The 25323-nt window shown below is 41.6% G+C and overlaps 1 protein-coding gene across 1 annotated transcript in view; it reads right to left on the bottom strand.

Moving 5' to 3' along the window:
- Positions 1 to 25323, bottom strand: part of LOC126472828 (carboxylesterase 4A-like) — a 360882-nt gene that overhangs the window by 41122 nt on the left and 294437 nt on the right. Inside the window, exon 11 of the mRNA XM_050099963.1 lies at positions 2956 to 3094. Within this exon, the coding sequence (XP_049955920.1) occupies positions 2956 to 3094 (139 nt within the window). The remainder of the gene's footprint in view (positions 1 to 2955; positions 3095 to 25323) is intronic.

Genomic DNA, 25323 nt, shown 5'->3' with positions numbered 1-25323 from the left:
GGGGGGGGGGGGGGGGGGGGGGGAGAGGGGGCCTTAGTTAAAGTTTGACCAATAGATGGTGCTGTAAGAAACAGAATATGCCCACCAACAGATGTGTGGCACACGAGTGTTCTATCTGCTTGCAGCTGAGATGCTCAACATGTCTGTCTCCATGAAGGATCACTGCTGGTAAAGCTCTTTTATAAGAACAGTGACTGTGCACCAGCAGCCCTGCAGAAGTTTTGGACACTCAGTGGTATGAAGAAAGGTACTGGTCTGATGTCTGGTAAGAGTCTAGAGAAAATGATTACAAAATCTGAAAACACAGGTTTTTTAAAGTGCAGCATGGCAGATGGAGGAAAGCAGTTGATCCAAGATTGATTGCAAGAGGGGTTGAGCAGTGGTGTGCAAACATGTAATGCTTGGGGAATTGCCAAAAATTTGGACATGCCTGCAAGCATGATTCATAAGATCCTACGAAACCTCCTGCATTGCTACCCATTCAAAATCACCCATGTTCAGGAGTTGCTTCTTGCTGAGTTGCCAGAAAAACAAACATTTGCTGTGGAATTTCTTGCTGGCATAGTAGTGGACAATGAATGGCCATGGAACATTCTGTGGACAGAAGAACCCTATTTTTGTCTCCAAGGATATGTCACTATGCAGAATTGTAGAATACAAGTAACAGAAAATATGCAGGTACATCAACTGGTACCACTTCATTCTGCAAAGATGATCTGTGGTGTGGGTTGGCTGCATCATTTATTGTAGGACCACTTTTTTTTTTGAGGAGATCAGTCTTGCAGGTCCAGTTACCCGTATCATCACTGGCATATGCTATTAGAGTCTTTTGCACACCAGCGTCATTCCAACCTTTCAACAGCAATGATGTGTGGCTAGAATCATTTTTATGCAAGATGGTGTTCCTCCACACATTACACAGCCAGTGAAGTGATGAAGTAGCTGCTACAGAGGCATTTCAGAAATACTGAATTATCAGCTTGCTGTCCAGATCACCTGATTCTAATCCACATGACTTCTGGCTGTGGGTTTGCCTGAAAATGTTGTATTCAGAGCTGCAGTTATTAACACAGCTGAATTGAAGGCACACATTATGCAACACATTCTGAATGTGACTTCCGAAGTACTCTGATCTGTTGGTGAACATGGTGTTTCTTGATTTCAACTTATGACAGAAAATGGTGGACAGCATGTTGAACATATATCACACCAGTCTAAAAACAATTAGAAACCCATGGCATTTCACTTTTTATGTGGTTTCTGGCCCCAGGACAGTTAAAAATCAATGTCATTTTGCTTCTTGTGCAGTTTTTGGCCTCATGACAAAAACTGAGACCATTTTGCTTTTTATGTGGGTTTTTGCCTCAGAACAGTGAAAAACTGATTTTTCCCATTAGACATGGCATGACCTTGCTGTGGCGTGTGGGCTGACCTAACTAACAGTGCCACAACTGTTATTACCATACTTGAGTTATCATGCACATTGAACACTATGGATGGTGCAATATGCATCTCGAACCATAGTTGCCATATTGTGATTCATCTGTCATTTGTAGCTGACCCCATTTACATTTTTTGTTCCATAATTTTTCCCCCTGTATCATAATATGCTGCTCAGATTTGACAATTTTCTGAGCAGTGGATCTCTTTCTACAGTATTTTGAAACTGGAACTTTAATTATGGACACTCTGTAGTTTGCATGCATACTTTTCTTCCTTGCCTATGATTTAGAGTGAGGTTCAGTATTTTGGTACAAGGGTCCAATTGAACCAAAAGCAAGAAATTGAAGATTTCTGTAAGTTCAAAAGAAAATTAAAAATGTAATTGACTAACAACTCTTATAAATTAGCTAACGATATAGATTCAGGGACTGAAGATTCATATTAATTGTATGACAAGTAGCATTCCTCATTTTAAACTTTCCTTTATTAATGGTACATACAGCCCACTGCTAACATATGACAAATATTTGTCTAGTCATGTAAATATGAAGCTAGTAGTAGGAAGTAAAGAGCTCTTGTTTAATACAACTGAGCTCACAGTGGCTTTATTCAGATTAGTGGCATTTCTGTCAATTTTTCTTTGTTGAACTTAGCATGAGCAAACACTAAGAATTAAATACTAATGGAGTTTCCAACAGATATTTCACTTTGTTAACATATTCGCTTCCATGATGAATTGATGAATGAATGAAGGAAAGTGTGCAAGACAGTTAAGGATTTTCATTTACTCTATTCATGCAATTTTTATATCCTGCTGAAGTCCTTTCTGAATAAACACAAGTCAATAGAAATGAATAGAATTTTCAGGTCTGTTTATGTAGGTATGAATGGTTATTATACCATGCAAACACTTACTCTTAGTGTAATCTAGTAATCCAGTACCTGTGGCTTGACAGTCTAGATGCTCAAGTATTGTACATATTAAATGTAGAGGTTTTAATTCAACTTTGTATATATATATTATGTCTCAGCTTCCTGTCAGACCGGAACCATACAGATAGTTATTGTAGAATAACCCACTGCAGACTTTAAACTACATGCCATATCATGGTGAAAATTGTGTGCTTTCCCCTTTCACTGCAACAGCGTGGGAACTACAAATCCAACTTACATCAACTGTTGATGTCTGATGAGTAGTATTCATATTTCACCTTGAATATGACATCACTGAACTTATGTCCTTCTGTTAGTGGTTGCTCTCATTATGTGACATAATTATCTTTGACATGTCATTATTTAAAACATCCAAGAACGTACAAAGCATTTACATGTATGTCACACCCGTATCTCATCTCATTTCTCACTTTTGTCATTTGCTTAGATAATTTATCTTAACAGTGTTATTGTGTAAATTTATACTTGCGTGCAGATTCTGGGGATGGTAACCAGAAAGTGTTAACAAAATTAGGCTCTCATTACAATGAATGCAAATTTTTAGTAACAAAATTTTACCCTGTTCGTGAAAATTCAGCCCACATTTGACGTATCATTCTGCCAAACCTTTCTTCAGTCCCAGATGGTCTGCGTCCAGAAAGCTGCTGCATAAGGGATGGGCCAAGAAGATGTAGCAATTCTGAACCATGTGCAGCACCTAACAGTGATAATCCAATTGACCTGACATTAGTTCAAGTGTTCCTAATAAATTATTTACCTGAGTTATAAAAATAAATGTCATTTTTGTATAAATAAACATCTCATACATATATTTATTTTTACTAGGCTTCCCTTTTTTTAACCAAAGTAACCACATACTGATTAGAGTTATAATTATTAGGAAAGAAGGTGGGAAGAAAGAAAGTTTACTAATTTTGTATGATGATGAGATATTCAATGATACAGTGCAAGCTCTGATTAGGTAAGGATGGTGAACTAAATTGGCCTTGTCCTTTACAAAGGAATCATTCAATAAACTGATTTAATTAATTTAGCAAAATCATGGAAGCCTAAATCTGGATGGCCAGACAGGAATCTTTGTCACCTTCCTCAGTTGTTCAATAGCTAGTGACAGGTTTTTATTCCAGCATAATATATTATTTTTGCCAAACTTTTATGTTTGTTTGAGCAGAAGAGTGAGTTTGAATGATCATTTTCGTGTGATAGAGTCAGTATAAATAACTACAGCATTTCTGTCAGATCTTGAAACAAAAAGTAGATAATATATATCAGTTACATCCACCACTTTCATTTACAACCATGGGCAAGAGAAATAATATATATCAATTATGTGCATCAGTTTCAATTTCAGCCATGGGCAAGAGAAAAACATTGGTGTATTGTCTGATCTGTGAAAGAATACATAAAGAGTTTCTCCTGCTTCAGATAAATGTGAAATTTGAACTACACAAGAAAAATTGATCAAACTCATAATATCACATTGTGGAATGTAGATAATCAAATTTATATTATTTGTTTAAAGTAGCTCTATATGAACAAACATCCAAGGGCAACATCAGCTACAAAAATAACATAGGGTGTGAGATTAACCCGTCATCAAAGAGACAGTGAACTCTCCTATACCAAACAAGTTGAGTTTTTCAGTAACAGCTTGTACATACATATTTTAAACTATAATGCCTTGTCAATCCAACCACTCTCTTCTGTCACTGGCTATTCATTTCAGTCCAATGTAATTGTCACAGCCTATCCTCTTCTTGATTCCTTCCAAATACTTCATCCTAGGCCATCCTGTTCTTTTCATTATTAGCACTTTCCATTCAAGAATATTAATGATGAAAGTGTGCAATAAATTTTATTTTCCTCTTTTCCATTTCATTTAATAATCATCTCTCTTCATTGATTTCCATGAAGACTACCAGGTTGATTTTTCACCCTGTCCAGCTCATTCTTGTCATTTTCTGCCCTAATCACATTTCAGCAGTTGCAAGTCAATTTCCTTCCAATTTACCCCAAGTACAACTTTCACTTTCATGCACTCCATAGAAAAGATTTGGTGAAGGATTTTATAACACCTAACTTCATATGTTTTTGGTTAAAATGTTTTTCTTATCCATAAATACCTGTTTTGCCAGTGCAACCCTTTTCTCCATGCCCGAATGCATCAGTTGTCCTGTGTGACTATTCGATCTCAATATTGTTTCATGATATATTATGATATCATCAGTTTCTATATTGATTTTAATTTCCCTCATATTTTTCTTACTGCCATTATTTTCATTTTCCAGTCATTCATTTGTAATTTCCATTGTTTAAGAATGTGTGATATGACTTTCAGTGTAGTGAAAAGGATAGTTGCTACTCACCATTTAGCAGAGAAGCTGAGTCACAGAAAGGCACAACAAAAAGACTGTTGGAAAGTTAGTTTTTGGCCAACAAGGCCTTTGTCAAAAATAGACAAAACACACACACACACACACACACACACACACACACACACAAACATGCAAATGCAACTCACACACACATACCGCAGTCTCTGGCAGCTGGAGGCAGACTGTAAGCAACAGGGCATTATGGCAGAGGCAACTGGGTGGGGGTAAGGAGGGTGGGGAAGGGGAGGGGGAAGGATGTCAGGATAGGGGTGGGGGATAGTAAAGTGATGCTGGGAGCATGCAGAGACTAGATGGATAGAGGGGTAGCTAGGATCAGTTGGCAGGTTAGTGGGGGTGTGGGGAGGAAGGATCCGGATGGCACAGGCTGTGAAGCAGTCATTGAATGAAGGAGACATCATGTTGGACAGCATGCTCAGCAACAGGCTTGTTTTTGTGCAAGGTTAGGAGCGTAATTACGATTTGTAAAGTCCTCAGTGAGACACCCGGTATATTTCGAGAGGGACCACTCATCATTACACATGCATTGGCCACGGGTGGCTAGACTGTATGGAAGGGACTTCGTGGTATGGAATGGGTGGCAGCTGTCAAAGTGGAGGTATTGCAGATGATTGCAGATGATTGTTAGGTTTGATATGGACAGAGCTCCTGATGTAGCCATTTTGAGGTGGAAGCCAACATCGAGAACAGTGGCTTGCTGAGTTGAGTAGGACCAGATGAAGTGAATGGGGGAGAAGGTGTTGAGGTTCTGGAGGTATCTGGATAGGATATTCTCGCCCTTGATCCAGATCAGGAAGATGTCAGCAGCGAATCTGAACCAGGTGAGGGGTTTGAGCTTCTGGGTGTTTAGGAAGGATTTCTTTAGATGGCCCACGAATATGTTGGAATAGGATGTTGCCATGTTGGTGCCCACAGCTGTACCCCAGATTTGTTTCTAGGTAATGCCTTGAAAGAAGAAGTAATTGTGGGTGAATGTATAGTTGGTTATGGTGTCTAAGAAGGAGGTGGTTGGTGAAGAATCCATTGAGCATTGGGAAAGGTAGTGTTCAATAGTGATAAGGCGATGGGCATTAGGGATTTTGTGTAAAGGGAGCAGGCACCAATAGTGCTGAACAGGGCACTGTGTGGTAGAGGAACAGCAATTGTGGAGAGTCAGTAGAGAAAATGGTTGGTATCTTTTATATGAGTTGGTAGGTTGCAGGTAATAGGTTGAAGGTTTCGGTCTACAAGAGCAGAGATTCTCTCAGTGGGGCAGGGGAGGGGGCACAGTAATCAGGCACAATGGGTGTCCTGTGTGATTGGATTTATGGATTTGTAGCAATCATATAGAAGGTAGGAGTGTGGGGAATGCTAGGGGTGAGGAGAGAGATGGGCTATGGGGAAATGTTCTGGGGTGGGCCTAAGGATTTGAGGAGAGACTGGAGATCATGCTGGATTTCTGGAATGGGGTCACTGCAGCAGGGCTTGTAGGTGGGTGAATCTGACAGCTGGCAGAGTCCTGTCAGGTAATCCATGTGATTAAAAAACATCTGTGGTGGAGCCTTTGTCAGCAGGTACAATGTATGGTTGGGATTAATTTTTAGATGGTGGGTTGCGAGTCTTGCTGTGGATGTAAGGTTAGTTTGCATGCTGAGGGATTTGGCTGACAAATCCTATCTCCCAGGCCTACTACAGTTACTCCACCATCAAAACTCCCTCCCACTACTACACAGAATCCAGAACCTAAATAGGCCCGAAACACAGTCATGAACCTTTCTTTCAAAAGCCTTAGCACCAAAATGGCACCATCCTATGCCAACACATTCATGGGCCATCTAGAGGAGTCCTTCCTAAACACCCAGAATCTCAAACCCCTCACCTGGTTCATAATCACTACTGACATCTTCCTGATCTGGATCGAGGATGAGAACACCCTATTCACATTCCTCCAGAACCTCAACACTTTGCCCCCATTCACTTCATGTGGTCCTACTCAACCTGACAAGCTTCTGTCCTTGATGATGACCTCCACCTCAAAATGGCTATATCAGTACATCTGACCATATCAAACCTACCAATCACCAGCAATATCTCCACTTCAACAGCTGCCACCCATTCCATGCCACGAAGTCCCTTCCATACAGCCTAGCCTACTGTGGCTGTCCGATATGTAGTGATGAGTGGTCCATCTCGAAATATACCAGGGGTCTCACTGAGGACTTTACAAATACTAATTATCCTCCTAACCCTGTACAAAAACAGATCTCCTGTGCCTTATCTTCCCAATCATCCATCACCTCCCAGAGCCCCACCATCTGGTCGCAGAGGAGCATTCCCTTTGCGACTCAGAACCACCTGGACTGGAGCAACTGAATTACATTCTCCACCAGGGTTTCGACTACCTCTTGTCATGCCCTGAAACGAGAAATGCCCCACCCATTATCCTTCCCACTACTCTCTCAGTGTTATTCTGCCGCCCAACGAACCTACGCAATATCCTCATTCATCCCTACACAACCCCTGCTCCCAGCCCCTTGCTGCATAGCTTGTACCCCTGTAATAGACCTAGATGCAAGACATGCCCCATACATCCTCCCACCACCAACTACTCCTGTCTGGTCACAAACATCATCTATCCCATCAAAAGCAGGGCTACCTGTGAAACCAGTCATGTGATCTACGAGTTAAGCTGCAACCACTAAGTTGATTCTACATGGGCATAAGAACCAACAAGCTGTCTGTCTGCATGAATGGCCACTGATAAACTGTGGCCAAGAAACAACTGGAGCACTCTGTTACTGAGCACGCTCTCCAACATGACGTCCTTCAATTCAGTGACTGCTTCACAGCCTGTTCCTGTGCCACCAACACCAGCTTTTCTGAACTGTACAGGTGGGAATTGTCCCTGCAATATATCCTACATTCCCATAACCCTCCTGGCCTCAACCTTCATTAGTCATTGTCCTTACCCATCTAGCTCCTTCCCTGTCCCTATTCCAGCACTACACAGCCCTCTATTCTACCAATGTGCCCAGTCTGTTTACTTCTCTCCTTTTCCACTAATCTCCCCCTCTCTCCCCCACCATCTATCTAACCTCCTGATTGAACCTAGCTGCCCCACTCAGCACCTCATCTCTGCATGCTCCCAGCAGCACTTTACCATCCCCCACCCCTACACTGCTTTCCCTGGTCCTCCCAACCCCACCTACCTCCTTACCCCCCACCCAGCTGCCTCTCCCATAATGCGCTGCTGCTCAAAGTCTGGCTTCAGCTGCCAGAGACTGTGGTCACGTGCAGGTGAGTTGCATTTGTGTGAATGTGTGCATATGTGTAGCTTGTCTGTTTTTGAAAAGGCCTTGTTGGCTTAAAGCGAACTTTCCAACAGTCTTCTTGTTGTGCCTCTTTGCAACTCAGTATCTCCACTTTATGATGAGTAGCAACTATCCTTTTCATTATACTGATACCTCCCATCCTGGATTTTCCATTGTCTGATATGACTTTCACCATTCTATTTGTTTCTCTTTCAGAGTCTGCAACTATTATTTTGTCATTAGAAAATCTAATACAGTGCATGCTGTCACCACTGTTTTTTATTCCCTTTTTCTTTTCTTTCATAATCTGAATATTTTCCTCAGTGAACACATTAAACAAATGTGGAGATAAAGGACATTCTTGTATGGCTCCTCTTCTAATTCTGTTCTTGTTCTCTACCTTATTGGTGTTTGTTTTTGTGCATTGGTTCTGATAAAGTTGATTAATCATTTTTCTGTCCTTCCAGTCCTGTCCTATTTACTTCATACTTCTAAACAGTAGCTCCTAGTTCACATTGTCAAACTTTTTTATAAGCCCATGAAGGTAAGATAAGTTCTGCTACTCATACCCATCCTTCCCTCCAATAGCATGTGCAAGACCAAAATTGCTTCTCTTGTTTCTCTACCTTTTTCATATCCAAAATGGTTTGCTCCAGCTTACCTACATCTCCTTTTATGCTGCTCTTAACTGTATTAATCAACATTTAAGAGGCATGTGATAACATTACAAGTAAGTGTTCTGTAATTTTTGCTATCAATTACCTTCTCTATTTTAAGTGTGGTAATAGTTCTGTATGGTATGAAGTGTTTTAGTATAACTCCTTTTTAGTAGCAGTCATTTATTACTCTGAATAATTGCTCTTCCATCTTGTTACCTAAATGTTTCAGCAGTTCTGCTGTGATGTCATCAACACCAGTTGCACTTTCTTCTTTGAATCTCTGCAGAGCATGTTCAAATATATATCTCATGATTGGAGGACCTTGCATTTTTCTTTCAGAAAGATAGATGTCTTCCATCACATTATCTTTGTTCTTGAAGTCTTTATCATCACACATTTCTTCTATGTATTGTCTCCAATGACTGCTGGTCACCCAGTTGCTGAACATGCTGCCCACCATGATGTGCTTCACTGCAATGACTGCTTCACAGCCTGTGCCATTCCTACCAACACCAGCTTTTCTGAACTGCACAGGTGGTGACTTTCCCTACCACATGCCCTTCATTCCTGGAACTCCTCTGGCCTCAAGCTTCGCTAGTCCTTTACCTCCACCTACCTGTCCCATTTCTTACTCCCACTCCAGCACTACACACATCTTCCATTCCACCAACACATCTGCAATCTTTTCCCCTTCTCACCTCTCTCCTCTATCTCCCTCCCCCCCCTCCCCCTCCTCCCCCCTATAACACAGCCTTCCGACTCTGCACCTAGCAGCCCTATCCTGTTCCCACACATCCCTGCAGGTAGCACATCATCTCCCCCCACCCTTACCCTGCTATCCCCCCCCCCTCACCCCCACCCCATGACTCCACTTAACACCGCCACCACCCATCCCAGATTGCTGCTCATATCAGATGCAGTCGCAGTCTGCAGTCAGGCCACAGTGGCCAGAGACTGTGGCCATGAGTGTGTGTATGAATTGTGCTTGTGTGAATATGTGTGTGTTTTCTATTTCTAAAGGAGCACTTTCCTGTCTGAAAGCTTAGATGTTTGGCTGTCTTTTCACTGTGTCTGTCCATGACTCAATGCCTGCAGCAATACATCCTTTTTAAAATACTGACATGTTACACCTTGATGCACTTGCTGTGTCCAGATTTATTGTTCAGGGATCTGTTCATTCTATCCAGCAATCTATTTTGCTTTTTACATTGTTTGCCACTCTGAACCTGGCCTAGGAGCTGCAACAGATTTCGAGGCTCACATTATTCCTAAAATATTTCCAGTGTCTCATTTCTTTCAGTCCCAACCAGTCTCACTGGCTCTTCATGATGATCTTGTGATCTTGAAGAAAAAGTAGCAAAATGCTTTAAAATGTATAGCTGACTGGCAGTGGGTAATACTGTTGTTAATTGTTTGCAAACTAGGAGAAAAACTGTGGATGGTGATTTTAAAGCAACGGTGAAATAACCTCGTACCCTTTACTCTATACCAATGGCTGTTCACACAGCTTTCTGGAGAGTAATATTTCCACAAGTTAAATTAGTCCAATGCCTATTTGCAGCTCCCATTAAATTAAGAATTAAAAAAACCCTTCTCATCGACACCCCTTTTGGGTTGCGCAATACAACAGATTTCCAGAGTGGGTCATCATTGCCTCTGCAATACTCCAGATATACCCAGAACTTACAAAAATATGTGTAAATTAAATAGATCATATTAACATCAAAAATCATTAAACATCTGCAGATTTTTCAGTTTTTGTTTGAGACACTTCCACAATATTGCCTTGAATGGAACCATTTCACATGTTCTTTTCTATTTCAACAAACTGTCACATATATAGATTCTGTTCTAAGCCAGAAACATCTCAAACCAACTAAAGAGTATGTCAAATCTTGAGAAATAGCCTGCTTCCACTGCACATAAAAATTTGCAAGTGTTCCCGGATAAAATTAATTATTACACTAGATTCATACCTTGAGCAGTCAAAATATCTCACCTTTTAAAATCTTATGCAGAAAAGGCAAAAAAATCTGAGGGGTCACAAGCCTGTTAACAGGCATTTTGCAAATAAATAAATAAATAAATAAAAAATCAACACTTTTTCTTGTTGTATACCATCCTGGTCTGTCTCTGGTCCTAGTAATGAAAACATCTTTACATGAAATCAGCTGAGGCCTGTGGGAATCCTGGGCATCTGGAACTGAAGAGAATGATGTAAAAATACCTTGGTAAAGAATTCCACTTCATTACCATTACTGCATACTGAACACATACAAAATGCTTTACTGCGATATGCCCTACTCAAGAGACAAGCAGGTAAAAGTATCTTGGTGAAGAATTTCACATATTATTGCCATTATTATACAGGGTGAGTCACTAATAATTGCCACCAATAATAACTCTGAAAGTATGATAGGAGCTGAAAAGTTTGTGGGACAATGGGGACCATAATATGACATTGGTTTTTTGTTGCTAGGTGGGGTCGTGTCAGAGAAATGAAAGTTAACCTTTTTTCTTTCTTTCCGTCCCCCCCCCCCCCCCCCCCCCCTTCCAATGGAATGCTATAGTTTGGTACCACATCGGCACTTATCGAAGCACATACTCTGACAATTTTTTCTCACATATCTTCAGGTGTAGTTGGAACCTCTTTATAATCAATTTCTTTTATGAATTGCCACAAGAAAATATTCAGAGGCATCAAGTCTGATGAACAAACTGGCCATGACACAGATCTCCTCCATGTCAATTTCTAGCCATCAGCAAAAAATGTGCTGGGCACCCATTGTGCTGATACCACATTCTGTTCCTTGTTCCTAAAGGTATTTCTTCCAATAACAGACCTAATATTTCTTGCATGGGTGTGGTGTACATCCTACCATTAAAGATTTCCTTTAACGAAATAGGGGCCTATAATTCTGCCCTCCAGAATCCCACACAATACATTCACCAACTGCAGTTTTCGGTTTGCAACTTGCCACAGCCAACATGAATTTTCAGTTGCCCAGTATTGCATGTTACGCAAATTAACATTCCCATGGTCTGTGAATGTAGCCTCATCAGTAAATAAATCAAATTAATAAATGTGTTATCTCTCTGAATCTTAAGTTGAGCTCATCAGCAGAATTCAATGCGATGCATACAATCCATACCAGTTAATTCTTGGTGGAGACTGATATGGTAAGGATGACATTTATGATGATGCAGAACACGAACAACACTACTCTGGCTCATGACAGATTCCCTTGCGATTTGATGCGAACTAACACAAGGATCTTGAACCACAGTGGCAAGTGTACCAATCTCCATTTCCTCGTTAGCAGCTTTCCTTTTCTGGATATGTTTCTGATGCTTTAAAGATCCAGTTGTTCTCAATTTATCATGTTGTTGTTATTGTGGTCTTCAGTCCTGAGACTGGTTTGATGCAGCTCTCCATGCTACTCTATCCTGTGCAAGCTGCTTCACCTCCCAGTACGTAATGCAGCCTACATCCTTCTGAATCTGTTTAGTGTATTCATCTCTTGGTCTCCCTCTACGATTTTTACCCTCCACGCTGCCCTCCAATACTAAATTGGTGATTCCTTGATGCCTCAGAACATGTCCTACCAACCGATCCCTTCTTCTAGTCAAGTTGTGCCACAAACTCCTCTTCTCCCCAACCCTATTCAATACCTCCTCATCAGTTATGTGATCCACATATCCAATCTTCAGCATTCTTTTGTAGCACCACATTTCGAAAGCTTCTATTCTCTTCTTGTCCAAACTGTTAATCAACCATGTTTCACTTCCACACATGGCCACACTCCATACAAATACTTTCAGAAACGACTTCCTGACACTTAAATCTATACTCGATGTTAACAAATTTCTCTTCTTCAGAAATGCTTTCCTTGCGATTGCCAGTCTACATTTTATATCCTCTCTACTTCGACCATCATATAGACTCATACTACTGTAGTAGGCGTGGACTTCGTGTCTATCTTGGCCACAATAATGTGTTCACTATGTTGTTTGTAGTAGCTTACCCGAACTCCTATTTTTTTTATTCGTTTTCAAACCTATTCCTGCATTACCCCCATTTGATTTTGTATTTATAACCCTGTATTCACCTGACCAAAAGTCTTGTTCCTCCTGCCACTGAACTTCACTAATTCCCACTATATCTAACTTTAACCTACCCATTTCCCTTTTTAAATTTTCTGATCTACCTGCCTGATTAAGGGATCTGACGATCCGTAGAACACCAGTTTTCTGTCTCCTGATAACGACGTCCTCTTGAGGAGTCCCCGCCCGGAGATCCGAATGGGGGACTATTTTACCTCCGGAATATTTTACCCAAGAAGACGCCATCATCATTTATCCATACAGTAAAGCTGCATGCCCTCGGGAAAAATTATGGCCGTAGTTTCTCCCTGCTTTCAGCCGTTTGCAGTACCAGCACAGCAAGGCCGTTTTGGTTGATGTTACAAGGCCAGATCAGTCAATCATCCAGACTATTGCCCCTGCAACTACTGAAAAGGCTGTTGCCCCTCTTCAGGAACCATTCGTTTGTCTGGCCTCTCAACAGATACTCCTCTGTTGTGGTTGCACCTATGATATGGCAATCTGTATCGTTGAGGCACACAAGCCTCCCCACCAACGGCAAGATCTATGGTTCATGGGGGGGAGGGGGGGGGAATTTATTATATACACATTTAAATGTACAATGTGTAGGGTGAGTACATTGAGAATATCTTTCAGCGTATAAGTCTATAGCTCTCATTGAATTTCGTTGGTATTCTCCATAAATGAGAAACATCTTTGAAGGAATACATCATTCACATTTGCTTGATTCAATGATACTAGTCCTACCGTTCCTATTAGTGTTGTATTGCAAAACCAATGAATGGTATTTACATGTTAGTGGCACGTTAGATGGATATGCCGTGTTCGGCGAATATTTACTATTTGCACGATATACGAGAGAGAACTGTCAGAGCATGTGCTTCGAGAAGTGCTGAAGTGATAAGGAATACCACTGAATCCATGATAAGAAGATTGCAGCACTGCATTGATACCAGTGGTTATCACTTCAAACACCTTCTGCAAATGGACATCCATGCCACCTTTGTGACCTTCAAAGACCTTACTGTTACACATCATTGGATTCGACTCGATAGCAGCTATCAAAAAATAAGTACCAAACTATTGCATCCCATTTAAAAAAACAAAGTTGACCTTCATATCTCTGACATGACCCCACCTAGCAACAAAAAACCATCATCATATTATGACCCCCATTGTCCCGTGCAACTTTTGTCCCACTAACTTTTCAGCTACTATCATACTTTCAGAGTTATTCTAAGTGGCCATAGTTAGTGACTTACCCTGTATACTGAACAGATACAAAATGTTTTACTATGGTATACACTACTCAAGAGGCAAGTGGGAAATGATAAATAAAGGTCACAAGTTTTGGTTACAGTTAAAATATGCTTGTAGTTGTTACAGTCAGTATGTTGGGCAGAGTCAAGCCTGACAACTGATGCACATGAGGCCCTCCTCCTAGTGCAGAGCTCAATGTGGCAGGTAGGGGTAGTGGTTTACTCCTACATGTAGTCCCATAGAAATGGTGGTGGTGGGGGGGGAGTGGGTGGGGGGGGGGGGGGGGGGGGAATGGGTGGATGGGTCTGCCTTAGCAGAGCAGGGAGTGTTGTCATCAGCAATGTTTGCGACTGTGGATGTATCTCCAGTCCAGGTGTTGAAGTTGTCATATCGACATGAAGACCCACACTGGAAGGTTTGTGGTTGGGAAAGGTTGAGATAAGAGGGGTGAAAAGGTTGTTGTCCTCTGTTGTTAGCTATCAAGCTGGTTTCAGTCAGCAGACAGATACTGTTGTGGGTGTGTCTCTCACTAGCATTGAGAATGTTTATCCTCTACATTAGTCACATTGCAAGGGCCAGAGTACAGTCGCTGGTGCACAGAGCAGATTGTGTTGTTAGGTAACATTTTATGGGAGCTATCATTTAGCCACTTGAGGATGAAGCTTGCTCGTAACACATGAGCTTGAGGCTGGGGTGTGAGAGTGTTGTTAATGTGGAGTTGGACATTCAGTACTAGTGAAGGTAGTTCTGCAGGCTTTAATGGTGGGGAGGTTAAGAAAAAGTCTGCTACAGGGAGGGGGAGATTGGGTGCAGCATTTGCTGAACAGCATCTCTGCAAGTGGTGACTTCAGGTTGTCTTTGTATGTCGCCAAGGTGCCTGCCAGAATACAGGATAGAATGTCTGTCCACAAGGTGTCGCGGCTCATTATGGCAGCCCTCAGTGTCTGATGCCATCTTTCCTCGACCTTGTTGCTCTGTGGGAGCTAGGCCATTGTGTGAAATTGTTACATGCTGCCTAGTTTTTACAGCTCAGCAAGAAGGAGGGATTCAAATTGCCACCCCTGGTCAATTGTGGTAGATAGAGGGCAACCGAGGTGGAAAATTCAGGTGTTAATGAAAGCCCATGATGTTGATTTGGCTGTTATTCCACGTAAAGGGATTCATTCTACCCAAGTTGTGTAGTCAATGGCTGATAAAATGTGTTGTAATCTTTGGACTCAGGTAAGGAGCCAATTGGGTCCAGTATTATGTGCTGGAAACATTTTTTTGGTACAGTGAGGGTGCCTTCTGTGGGGGAATGCATGCCGTCTGGTCTTGCTATGCTGTAACAGAACACAGGCCCTCAACTATATCCTGCAGTATGTGTTAACCCCCAGCCAAACAAAACATTCTGTAATGAGTCTCATGTTGGGGTGAACTGAGGGGTGTGACAGGTTATGATGGCTGTCAAAAATTGATTTTCTTAATGGCATGGGGATTAGTAGGCATGGTCTACCTTGTGATGTCACACACCAGAGTTTTACATGAGTGTTGGGTAACCTTACTTTTTCAAGCCCTGGGCCTGTGTTGGGGTCATCTAAGAGTTCACATAAATGATCTTCATGTCCTTGTGGGTTCACTAGGTCCTCATGGTTGATTAATGTATTGATGGGATGAATATGGGACATGTAGTCCACAACCATGTTTCCCCCCTTTCATGTGTTGGATGTCTGTTGAGAATTCTGTTATGAGGTCAAGGTGCTGAAAGCAGTGGGGTGATACATCTGGACTAGGATTATGAATGGTGTGTACTAAGGGGAGTAGTTGGTGCAAAGTCTTACGGATGGCCATCAGTGTACTCCTTGGAGTACCCTACTGTCTTGTAGAGCACAAGTAGTTCACAATTGTATGTGGACACAATTTTTGAGAGCCCTTTAATTTGCATGAAAAAAATCATAAGGGTTGACGTATGCCATTAACGTTTGCTGTAGGACAGAACAGATGGTAGTGTCACTAGCGTTGACAGCGACTGACAGGTAGGACATCGGTGAAGGACAGGCCAGAATCACAGCCCTCTGTAGCACCTGTTTGATTGTCTTGAAAGCTTATGATATTTCTTCTGACCATGGAACAGTTCACTTGTCTTTGGTGTAGTTCCCAGAAAGGGCATTGGTTAGGGGTGCCTGTATTTTGGCTGCCTGCAGGATGTGGCACCAGTAGAAATTAATCATTCCTAGGAATCTGCTTTGCTACTTGTATGTATTTGCATAGGGCTGAGTCAATGAGTGTCTTCCATGTTTGAGCCATGTTTTTTTAATCTGAATGGCATGAACATATATTCAAATAACCTGAAGTGAGTGACAATGGCAGTTTTTGTATGCCCTCTGCATACTCAGTTGCTGTTACAAATTTGTCAATTTGGGGAATTAATGATAATCACTTGTGTGGTGGATGTTGAAACATTTTCCACTGAAACCACTGAAGCAAGCCCTATATCACCCCTGGTGCATTATTTTGAAGGAGGACATGCATTGTCATGAAGGACAATGATTACCCTGATTAGCATTCTGCACTGCTTCTTCTTAACAATGTGGTGAAGTAGTTAAAGTGTCTGGCAGTGGCCGCTGCATTTATGCTCTGACCTCTAGGTATGTATTTGATGAGCAGGACACAGCTTATGATCCCAAAATACCATAGCCATAATCTTTCTGGTGCTCAAAATTTGTTTTGCTTTTTTCTGTTTCACTGTGGATTGTGAAAGATGCCATTCTATTGATTGGCACTTTGTTTCTGGTATGAAACATGGTATCCAAGTCTTTTCATAGTGACTGAGAAATGTCAACGCAGCTGCCATTCATTTGGCTTTGTGTTTGTCCGACAAAATTTGAGGAATCCACATGGCACATACTTCATTATAGCTCAGGTCTGCATTGACAGTCTTGTGCAACTCAATTCTTGAAATTTATGGAAAGAATGAGCAATCCACTAATTGTGAAATGCCCATGAACTTGGATTTTTGTTTAAATCCTTGCTTTGAGTCCATTAATCGCCACTGAGAACCAGCCTGAATGATCTTCATCATGAACATTCTTCCAGTTACCAGTAAACATGATACACCTCTTTCAAACTGATGCTTTGTTCATCACATAACCACAAATCTCAGTTATCTGTCTATAAATTTTGTAAGGTCAGACTTTTTGTGCATTTAAAAAGTGGATAACACTGTGTATCTCACCCTTGGCAGGACTGTCAATTTTGTCACACATTTTGAAGTCATACAGACACATTTTGAAGTCATACAGCTAAGCAATAAGAAATCTTATTGGATTGTAGCTGCAACCCAATTAAAGTGGACTAGTACCAAGATCAATGGCTGGGTAGTGGTGGTGGTGTAGGAAAATGGTCATGTGTCAAAACAAAACATTCACCAAGTGAGATGGCACAGTGGTAAGCACACTGGACATACATTTGAGAGGATGATAGTTCAAACCTGCATGTGGCCATCATGATTTAGGTTTTCTGTAATTTCTCTAAATTGCTTCAGCTAAATGCTGGGATGGTTCCTGTGAGAGGGCATGGCTGACATCCTTCCCCATCTTTCCCTGATCTGATGAGACTGATGACCTCACTGTTTGGTCACCTCCCCTGAACCAACCAACCAACCTACAAAACATTCTTTACTTCGTGAGTGACCCTTGTAATTTTCATGGAAACTTTGTCTTCTTGTATAGCACCCAGAGTGGAGTCATGTACTGTGGCACAAAGGTATTCTACAGGTTTCATGAAAGACAAATTTATATAGCTACACCACCTGTTGCTGTCAAAAACTTTATTAAGATGCTGCTAGACTGAAACTAGTAGCAACTTAACCCATTGGGCTGTGCTGCTCATAAAAGTTGTTCTCTGCTTTCACAAATAAGAGCCATGTAGTGTAGCATTAAACAATTTGTAACAGTTCTTCACTTTATTTAATAGATGGCATGAAGTGTTATATGTCAATGGAAAGAGGAAAATCAATCTTTCATGATGTTCTTACATCATTTGATTCCATTGATTAGTTCAATCATAAGATTGAAATAAAGTTGATGGAGTTCCCATCTATTTTGACTGTGCAGCAGTCAGAATCAAAATGTCATCTTGTAAGGAAAAGTTTTTGCGGCACTGGCTCAATGGACAAAGAAATTAGTGATATTCTAAGTGCAAGTGAAAGTGAATCTTCAGAATATTATAGTTATAGTTCTAATTCCCACTTCTGAAGATGAATTTAGTAACAATATTGATACTGAAAATGCAAAAGCAGCAGAATCTGAAGTGCAAATGATGATATGGACGATGTAATGCCTAGTCCAAGTATGCAGCAGCCAAAGAAAAATAAACAGGAGAAATGGAAGTGGGGAACACATTTAGACAACCTGTCAAAATTTCAATGTTCTGAAAACATAGATATTTTTCCAAGAGTATTTTCATAGGTACCAGTTTATTTACAGCAGGCACCTTTAAGCACTTCTGCTACTGCACAATGTCATCAGACATGTAACCATACACCAGTTTCACTCTGCATTCAATGGCATTGCATAGAGACTAATGTTCCCTTTAAAACACAGATGCTTAAAGAATTATATGTGCTCACTTCTGAAAGGGTTTTAAACAGTTTTCTAGAATCAGGTAGGACATTCTTGGCCCTGTGGGCTTGCTCAAGGGAGGAGGGATTCAGTAAGCCCACCAGACATCAGTATGGTAAATACATCACTGACCTATGTAATGGCTACAGTGTCTGAAGGTAAGCTTCATGCCACCTGGTGTAAGGCTTATAGCAGCATACTAGGGATGCTGGGCACCTGAGATGATGAAAGGCCAGCTAAAGCCTGCCATAATCCATTCAAGTATTACCTAAGGCAGTGGAACCCTGATCTGAGACAGACTTTTATAATAAACTGTATGATTCTTTGGACTACTGGTCTGCTATTTGGACTTCACCTCTATCTGCTACCACTTCACTCATGCTCGGACTACTTGGACTCAGACTGTATAATGGTTAGACCATGTATCAGATACTAAAATATTGATTCAGGTCATGTGTTTGGTAGTAAAACATTTTTGCTGTGGATATGGTTCTGCACTGAAAGTTTTCATGCTCAACTGCCAGCATGTGAAACCCATAATTTGAATAATAAACACTGGACTAGTGTCTTTGATGTTGGTACTTGGACAGTTTTATGATTTTCAGTTTATACTGTCACAATTAATAAATGCTGGACGGGGTGGCTGAGCGGTTCTAGGTGCTACAGCCTGGAACTGTGCGACTGCTACAGTTGCAGGTTCGAATCCTGCCTTGGGCACGGATGTGTGTGATGTCCTTAGGTTAGTTAGGTTTAAGTAGTTCTAAGTTCTAGGAGACTGATGACCTTAGAAGTTAAGTCCCATAGTGCTCAGAGCCATTTGAACCATTTGAATTAATAAAGAAAAAAAAATGTTTCTAATGAACTATAGTTACAACTATGTTTCAACATGCAAATATGTAACAAGATGGACTGAGAAGCAATAAATGTAGATAATACTTGATTTGCTTTGATAATGACCTCACCTTGTGTAAGAATGATAATGACCTCACCTTGTGTAAGAAACTGAAAATCCATATGCACCATTACAGAAACAAACTGGTACATACTCCTTAGATTCAAAAACTACATAGTAATAAAACAATCATTATGTTTGAGAATTTGTTGCTCATTAGAAAGTTTATAGGATGGAGTGTTCACAATACACTTTAAATTATGCCAAACCTACACCAAGTATTAATATTCAAATTGTATCTGAAACGAAAATTACAAAACATACTTAATTTTCACAAATGTTTATACTAGAACCTTATTTAGATTTTTAAAACACAAAAATGACTTATAAAACTTCAAAAATCCCTTTCAGAGAAAAGTAAATGTTAAAATATGATCTTGGCTTTAAGGTTTCAAAACAGTTGCCTAGCTCAAGTTCCTTAAACCTTTAAAAGCGGAGTGCTAAATTATATTTTTATAGTTAATGATCATTACAGGCAAGCAGGAATATTATATGACAAACACCAACATCTGTTTCATATTTAATATGAGTGTGGACATTCATTAATGACCTGTGTCATGAGATTAAAATGTAAATATTGTACTATATCTGCACTAAGTGCATCATGTTTGGCTCTAACAACTCAGGGAGATAAAAGCTCTTTGGATGCATTAGACTGTGGACATGATTTTTTAAATATTGCTTATATCATACTGTTATGTGATATTGATGTGTATGGTGAAATGTTCATCACCTTCACTTACATGTGCTCCCTGCCGCCGTTGGATAAGCAGCTGAGCAGCAAGTCGTATACTCCTAGCTCACTCGTTTGTTACATAGTTTAATTCTTAATTTCTTTGCGTGTTTTTGGTACTTGCATTGTTTAATTCATAAATTTTGGGCGTATTATAGTATTTGAGAGTTGTAGCATCGCGTTTTAGTACCTGAATAGTGTAAATTCGCGTAGTCGTTTGTCTACTGTTTTTGTTTTGAACGGCCAGTGTCGGTTGGTCACAGTCAGTGTGCTCCCTGCCGCCGTTGGATAAGCAGCTGAGCAGCAAGTCGTATACTCCTAGCTCACTCATTTGTTACATAGTTTAATTCTTAATTTCTTTGTGTGTTTTTGGTACTTGCATTGTTTAATTCATAAATTTCGGGCGTATTATAGTATTTGAGAGTGTAGCATCGCGTTTTAGTACCTGAATAGTGTAATTTCGCTTAGTCTCCTTCCGCCGCCGAGCAGTGTCAGCAGTGCGCAAGTAGCAGCATTACTGCATTTACTAGACAATCTTGTATTTTAATAACCATTTAAATTTTGTCGATTTGTTTGCGCTCTCTGTAGATTAGTTCAGACGTTCTTTGCAAAACAGTTTTTAGTATGGATAGGGACTGCAACTGCTGTGTTCGGATGCAGGCTGAGTTGGCATCCCTTCGCTCCCAGCTTCAGGCAGTGTTGGCTTCGGTCACACAGCTTGAGGCTGTTGCCAATGGGCATCACTGTGGGGGTCCGGATGGGGGTTTGTCGGGGACGGCCAGCTCGTCCCACGCATCCCCTGATCGGACTACGACTGTGGTTGCCCGGGATACTGCCCGCATTGAGGCTGATCCCTCACCTGTGGTAGAGTGGGAGGTCGTTTCAAGGTGTGGCAGGGGGCAAAAGACATTCAGGAGGGCTGAATGGAAAGCCTCTCCAGTTTGTCTGACGAACCGGTTTCAGGCTCTGTCTCAGGCTGATACTGATCTTCGGCCTGACATGGCTGCTTGTCCTGTTCCAGAGGTTGCCCCTCAGGGCAAGATCCGGGCAGTTGCAGAGGGTGGGCTTACTGGTAGTTGGGAGCTCCAACGTCAGGCGCGTAATGGGGCCCCTTAGGGAAATGGCAGCAAGAGAGGGGAAGAAAACCAATGTGCACTCCGTGTGCATACCGGGGGGAGTCATTCCAGATGTGGAAAGGGTCCTTTCGGATGCCATGAAGGGTACAGGGTGCACCCATCTGCAGGTGGTCGCTCATGTCGGCACCAATGATGTTTGTCGCTATGGATCGGAGGAAATCCTCTCTGGCTTCCGGCGGCTATCTGATTTGGTGAAGACTGTCAGTCTCGCTAGCGGGATGAAAGCAGAGCTCACCATCTGCAGCATTGTCGACAGGACTGACTGCAGACCTTTGGTACAGAGCCGAGTGGAGGGTCTGAATCAGAGGCTGAGACGGTTCTGCGACCGTGTGGGCTGCAGATTCCTCGACTTGCGCCATAGGGTGGTGGGGTTTCGGGTTCCGCTGGATAGGTCAGGAGTCCACTACACGCAACATGCGGCTACACGGGTAGCAGGGGTTGTGTGGCGTGGGCTGGGCGGTTTTTTAGGTTAGATGGCCTTGGGCAAGTACAGAAAGGGCAACAGCCTCAACGGGTGCGGGGCAAAGTCAGGACATGCGGGGACCAAGCAGCAATCGGTATTGTAATTGTCAACTGTCGAAGCTGCGTTGGTAAAGTACCGGAACTTCAAGCGCTGATAGAAAGCACCGAAGCTGAAATCGTTATAGGTACAGAAAGCTGGCTTAAGCCAGAGATAAATTCTGCCGAAATTTTTACAAAGGTACAGACGGTGTTTAGAAAGGATAGATTGCATGCAACCGGTGGTGGAGTGTTTGTCGCTGTTAGTAGTAGTTTATCCTGTAGTGAAGTAGAAGTGGATAGTTCCTGTGAATTATTATGGGTGGAGGTTACACTAAACAACTGAACTAGGTTAATAATTGGGTCCTTTTACCGACCTCCCGACTCAGCAGCATTAGTGGCAGAACAACTGAGAGAACATTTGGAATACATTTCACATAAATTTTCTCAGCATGTTATAGTCTTAGGTGGAGATTTCAATTTACCAGATATAGACTGGGACACTCAGATGTTTAGGACGGGTGGTAGGGACAGAGCATTGAGTGACATTATACTGAGTGCACTATCCGAAAATTACCTCGAGCAATTAAACAGAGAACCGACTCGTGGAGATAACATCTTGGACCTACTGATAACAAACAAACCCGATCTTCTCGACTCTGTATGTACAGAACAGGGAATCAGTGATCATAAGGCCGTTGCAGCATCCCTGAATATGGAAGTTAATAGGAATATAAAAAAAGGGAGGAAGGTTTATCTGTTTAGCAAGAGTAATAGAAGGCAGATTTCAGACTACCTAACAGATCAAAACGAAAATTTCTGTTCCGACACTGACAATGTTGAGTGTTTATGGAAAAAGTTCAAGGCAATCGTAAAATGCGTTTTAGACAGGTACGTGCCGAGTAAAACTGTGAGGGACGGGAAAAACCCACCGTGGTACAACAACAAAGTTAGGAAACTACTGCGAAAGCAAAGAGAGCTCCACTCCAAGTTTAAACGCAGCCAAAACCTCTCAGACAAACAGAAGCTAAACGATGTCAAAGTTAGCGTAAGGAGGGCTACGCGTGAAGCGTTCATTGAATTCGAAAGTGAAATTCTATGTACCGACTTGACAGAAAATCCTAGGAAGTTCTGGTCTTACGTTAAATCAGTAATTGGCTCGAAACAGCATATCCAGACACTACGGGATGATGATGGCATTGAAACAGAGGATGACACGTGTAAAGCTGAAATACTAAACACCTTTTTCCAAAGCTGTTTGGCAGAGGAAGACCGCACTGCAGTTCCTTCTCTAAATCCTCGCACAAACGAAAAAATGGCTGACATCGAAATAAGTGTCCAAGGAATAGAAAAGCAACTGGAATCACTCAATAGAGGAAAGTCCACTGGACCTGACGGGATACCAATTCGATTCTACACAGAGTACGCGAAAGAACTTGCCCCCCTTCTAACAGCCGTGTACCGCAAGTCTCTAGAGGAACGGAGGGTTCCAAATGATTGGAAAAGAGCACAGATAGTCCCAGTCTTCAAGAAGGGTCGTCGAGCAGATGCGCAAAACTATAGACCTATATCTCTTACGTCGATCTCTTGTAGAATTTTAGAACATGTTTTTTGCTCGCGTATCATGTCATTTCTGGAAACCCAGAATCTACTATGTAGGAATCAACATGGATTCCAGAAACAGCGATCGTGTGAGACCCAACTCGCCTTATTTGTTCATGAGACCCAGAAAATATTAGATACAGGCTCCCAGGTAGATGCTATTTTTCTTGACTTCCGGAAGGCGTTCGATACAGTTCCGCACTGTCGCCTGATAAACAAAGTAAGAGCCTACGGAATATCAGACCAGCTGTGTGGCTGGATTGAAGAGTTTTTAGCAAACAGAACACAGCATGTTGTTATCAATGGAGAGACGTCTACAGACATTAAAGTAACCTCTGGCGTGCCACAGGGGAGTGTTATGGGACCATTGCTTTTCACAATATATATAAATGACTTAGTAGATAGTGTCGGAAGTTCCATGCGGCTTTTCGCGGATGATGCTGTAGTATACAGAGAAGTTGCAGCATTAGAAAATTGTAGTGAAATGCAGGACGATCTGCAGCGGATAGGCACTTGGCGCAGGGAGTGGCAACTGACCCTAAACGTAGACAAATGTAATGTATTGCGAATACATAGAAAGAAGGATCCTTTATTTTATGATTATATGATAGTGGAACAAACACTGGTAGCAGTTACTTCTGTAAAATATCTGGGAGTATGCGTGCGGAACGATTTGAAGTGGAATGATCATATAAAATTAATTGTTGGTAAGGCGGGTACCAGGTTGAGATTCATTGGGAGAATGCTTAGAAAATGTAGTCCATCAACAAAGGAGGTGGCTTACAAAACACTCGTTCGACCTATACTTGAGTATTGCTCATCAGTGTGGGATTCGTACCAGATCGGTCTGACGGAGGAGATAGAGAAGATCCAAAGAAGAGCAGCGCGTTTCGTCACAGGGTTATTTGGTAACCGTGATAGCGTTACGGAGATGTTTAATAAACTCAAGTGGCAGACTCTGCAAGAGAGGCGCTCTGCATCGCGGTGTAGCTTGCTCGCCAGGTTTCGAGAGGGTGCGTTTCTGGATGAGGTATCGAATATATTGCTTCCCCCTACTTATACCTCCCGAGGAGATCACGAATGTAAAATTAGAGAGATTAGAGCGCGCACGGAGGCTTTCAGACAGTCGTTCTTCCCGCGAACCATACGCGACTGGAACAGGAAAGGGAGGTAATGACAGTGGCACGTAAAGTGCCCTCCGCCACACACCGTTGGGTGGCTTGCAGAGTATCAATGTAGATGTAGATGTAGATAAAAAACTTGAGTAAACTATGAAGGTTGGTTTAAGTGGCTTCAGCCTTTTACTTCTGGCAACTGACTATTCTTAATGTGTGACTACTTATTTTTCTGTGAAAGGATTTCTTCTCATGGTTTGTGTGACTTAATCCTTAATTCCTTATTCCCTATCCCTGGTGAACTAATCCATTTAACTGTTAATGATATTACCTTCTTTCTTTCTTTCACTTTTCTTCTTCTTCTTCTTCCGCTTCTTCTTATTCTGTCTCTCTCTCTCTCTCTCTCTCTCTCTCTCTCTCTCTCTTTCTGTTTTGGCTGGTTTGAAGTAGCCTGCCACAAATTCCTCTGCTGTGCCGTCCTTTTCCTATCAGACAACCTACATACTCAACTACAGGGTGTGTCAAAAAAATGTATACACACTTGTCATAGACAATTTATTTCCCGTTCTACAAGGTTAAATAT

The sequence above is a fragment of the Schistocerca serialis genome, chromosome 1, assembly GCF_023864345.2.
Source record: "Schistocerca serialis cubense isolate TAMUIC-IGC-003099 chromosome 1, iqSchSeri2.2, whole genome shotgun sequence".
NCBI classification, from domain to species: domain Eukaryota; kingdom Metazoa; phylum Arthropoda; class Insecta; order Orthoptera; family Acrididae; genus Schistocerca; species Schistocerca serialis.
Note: the sequence above shows the minus strand (reverse complement) of the source record. Positions and strands in the feature narration are given on the sequence as shown.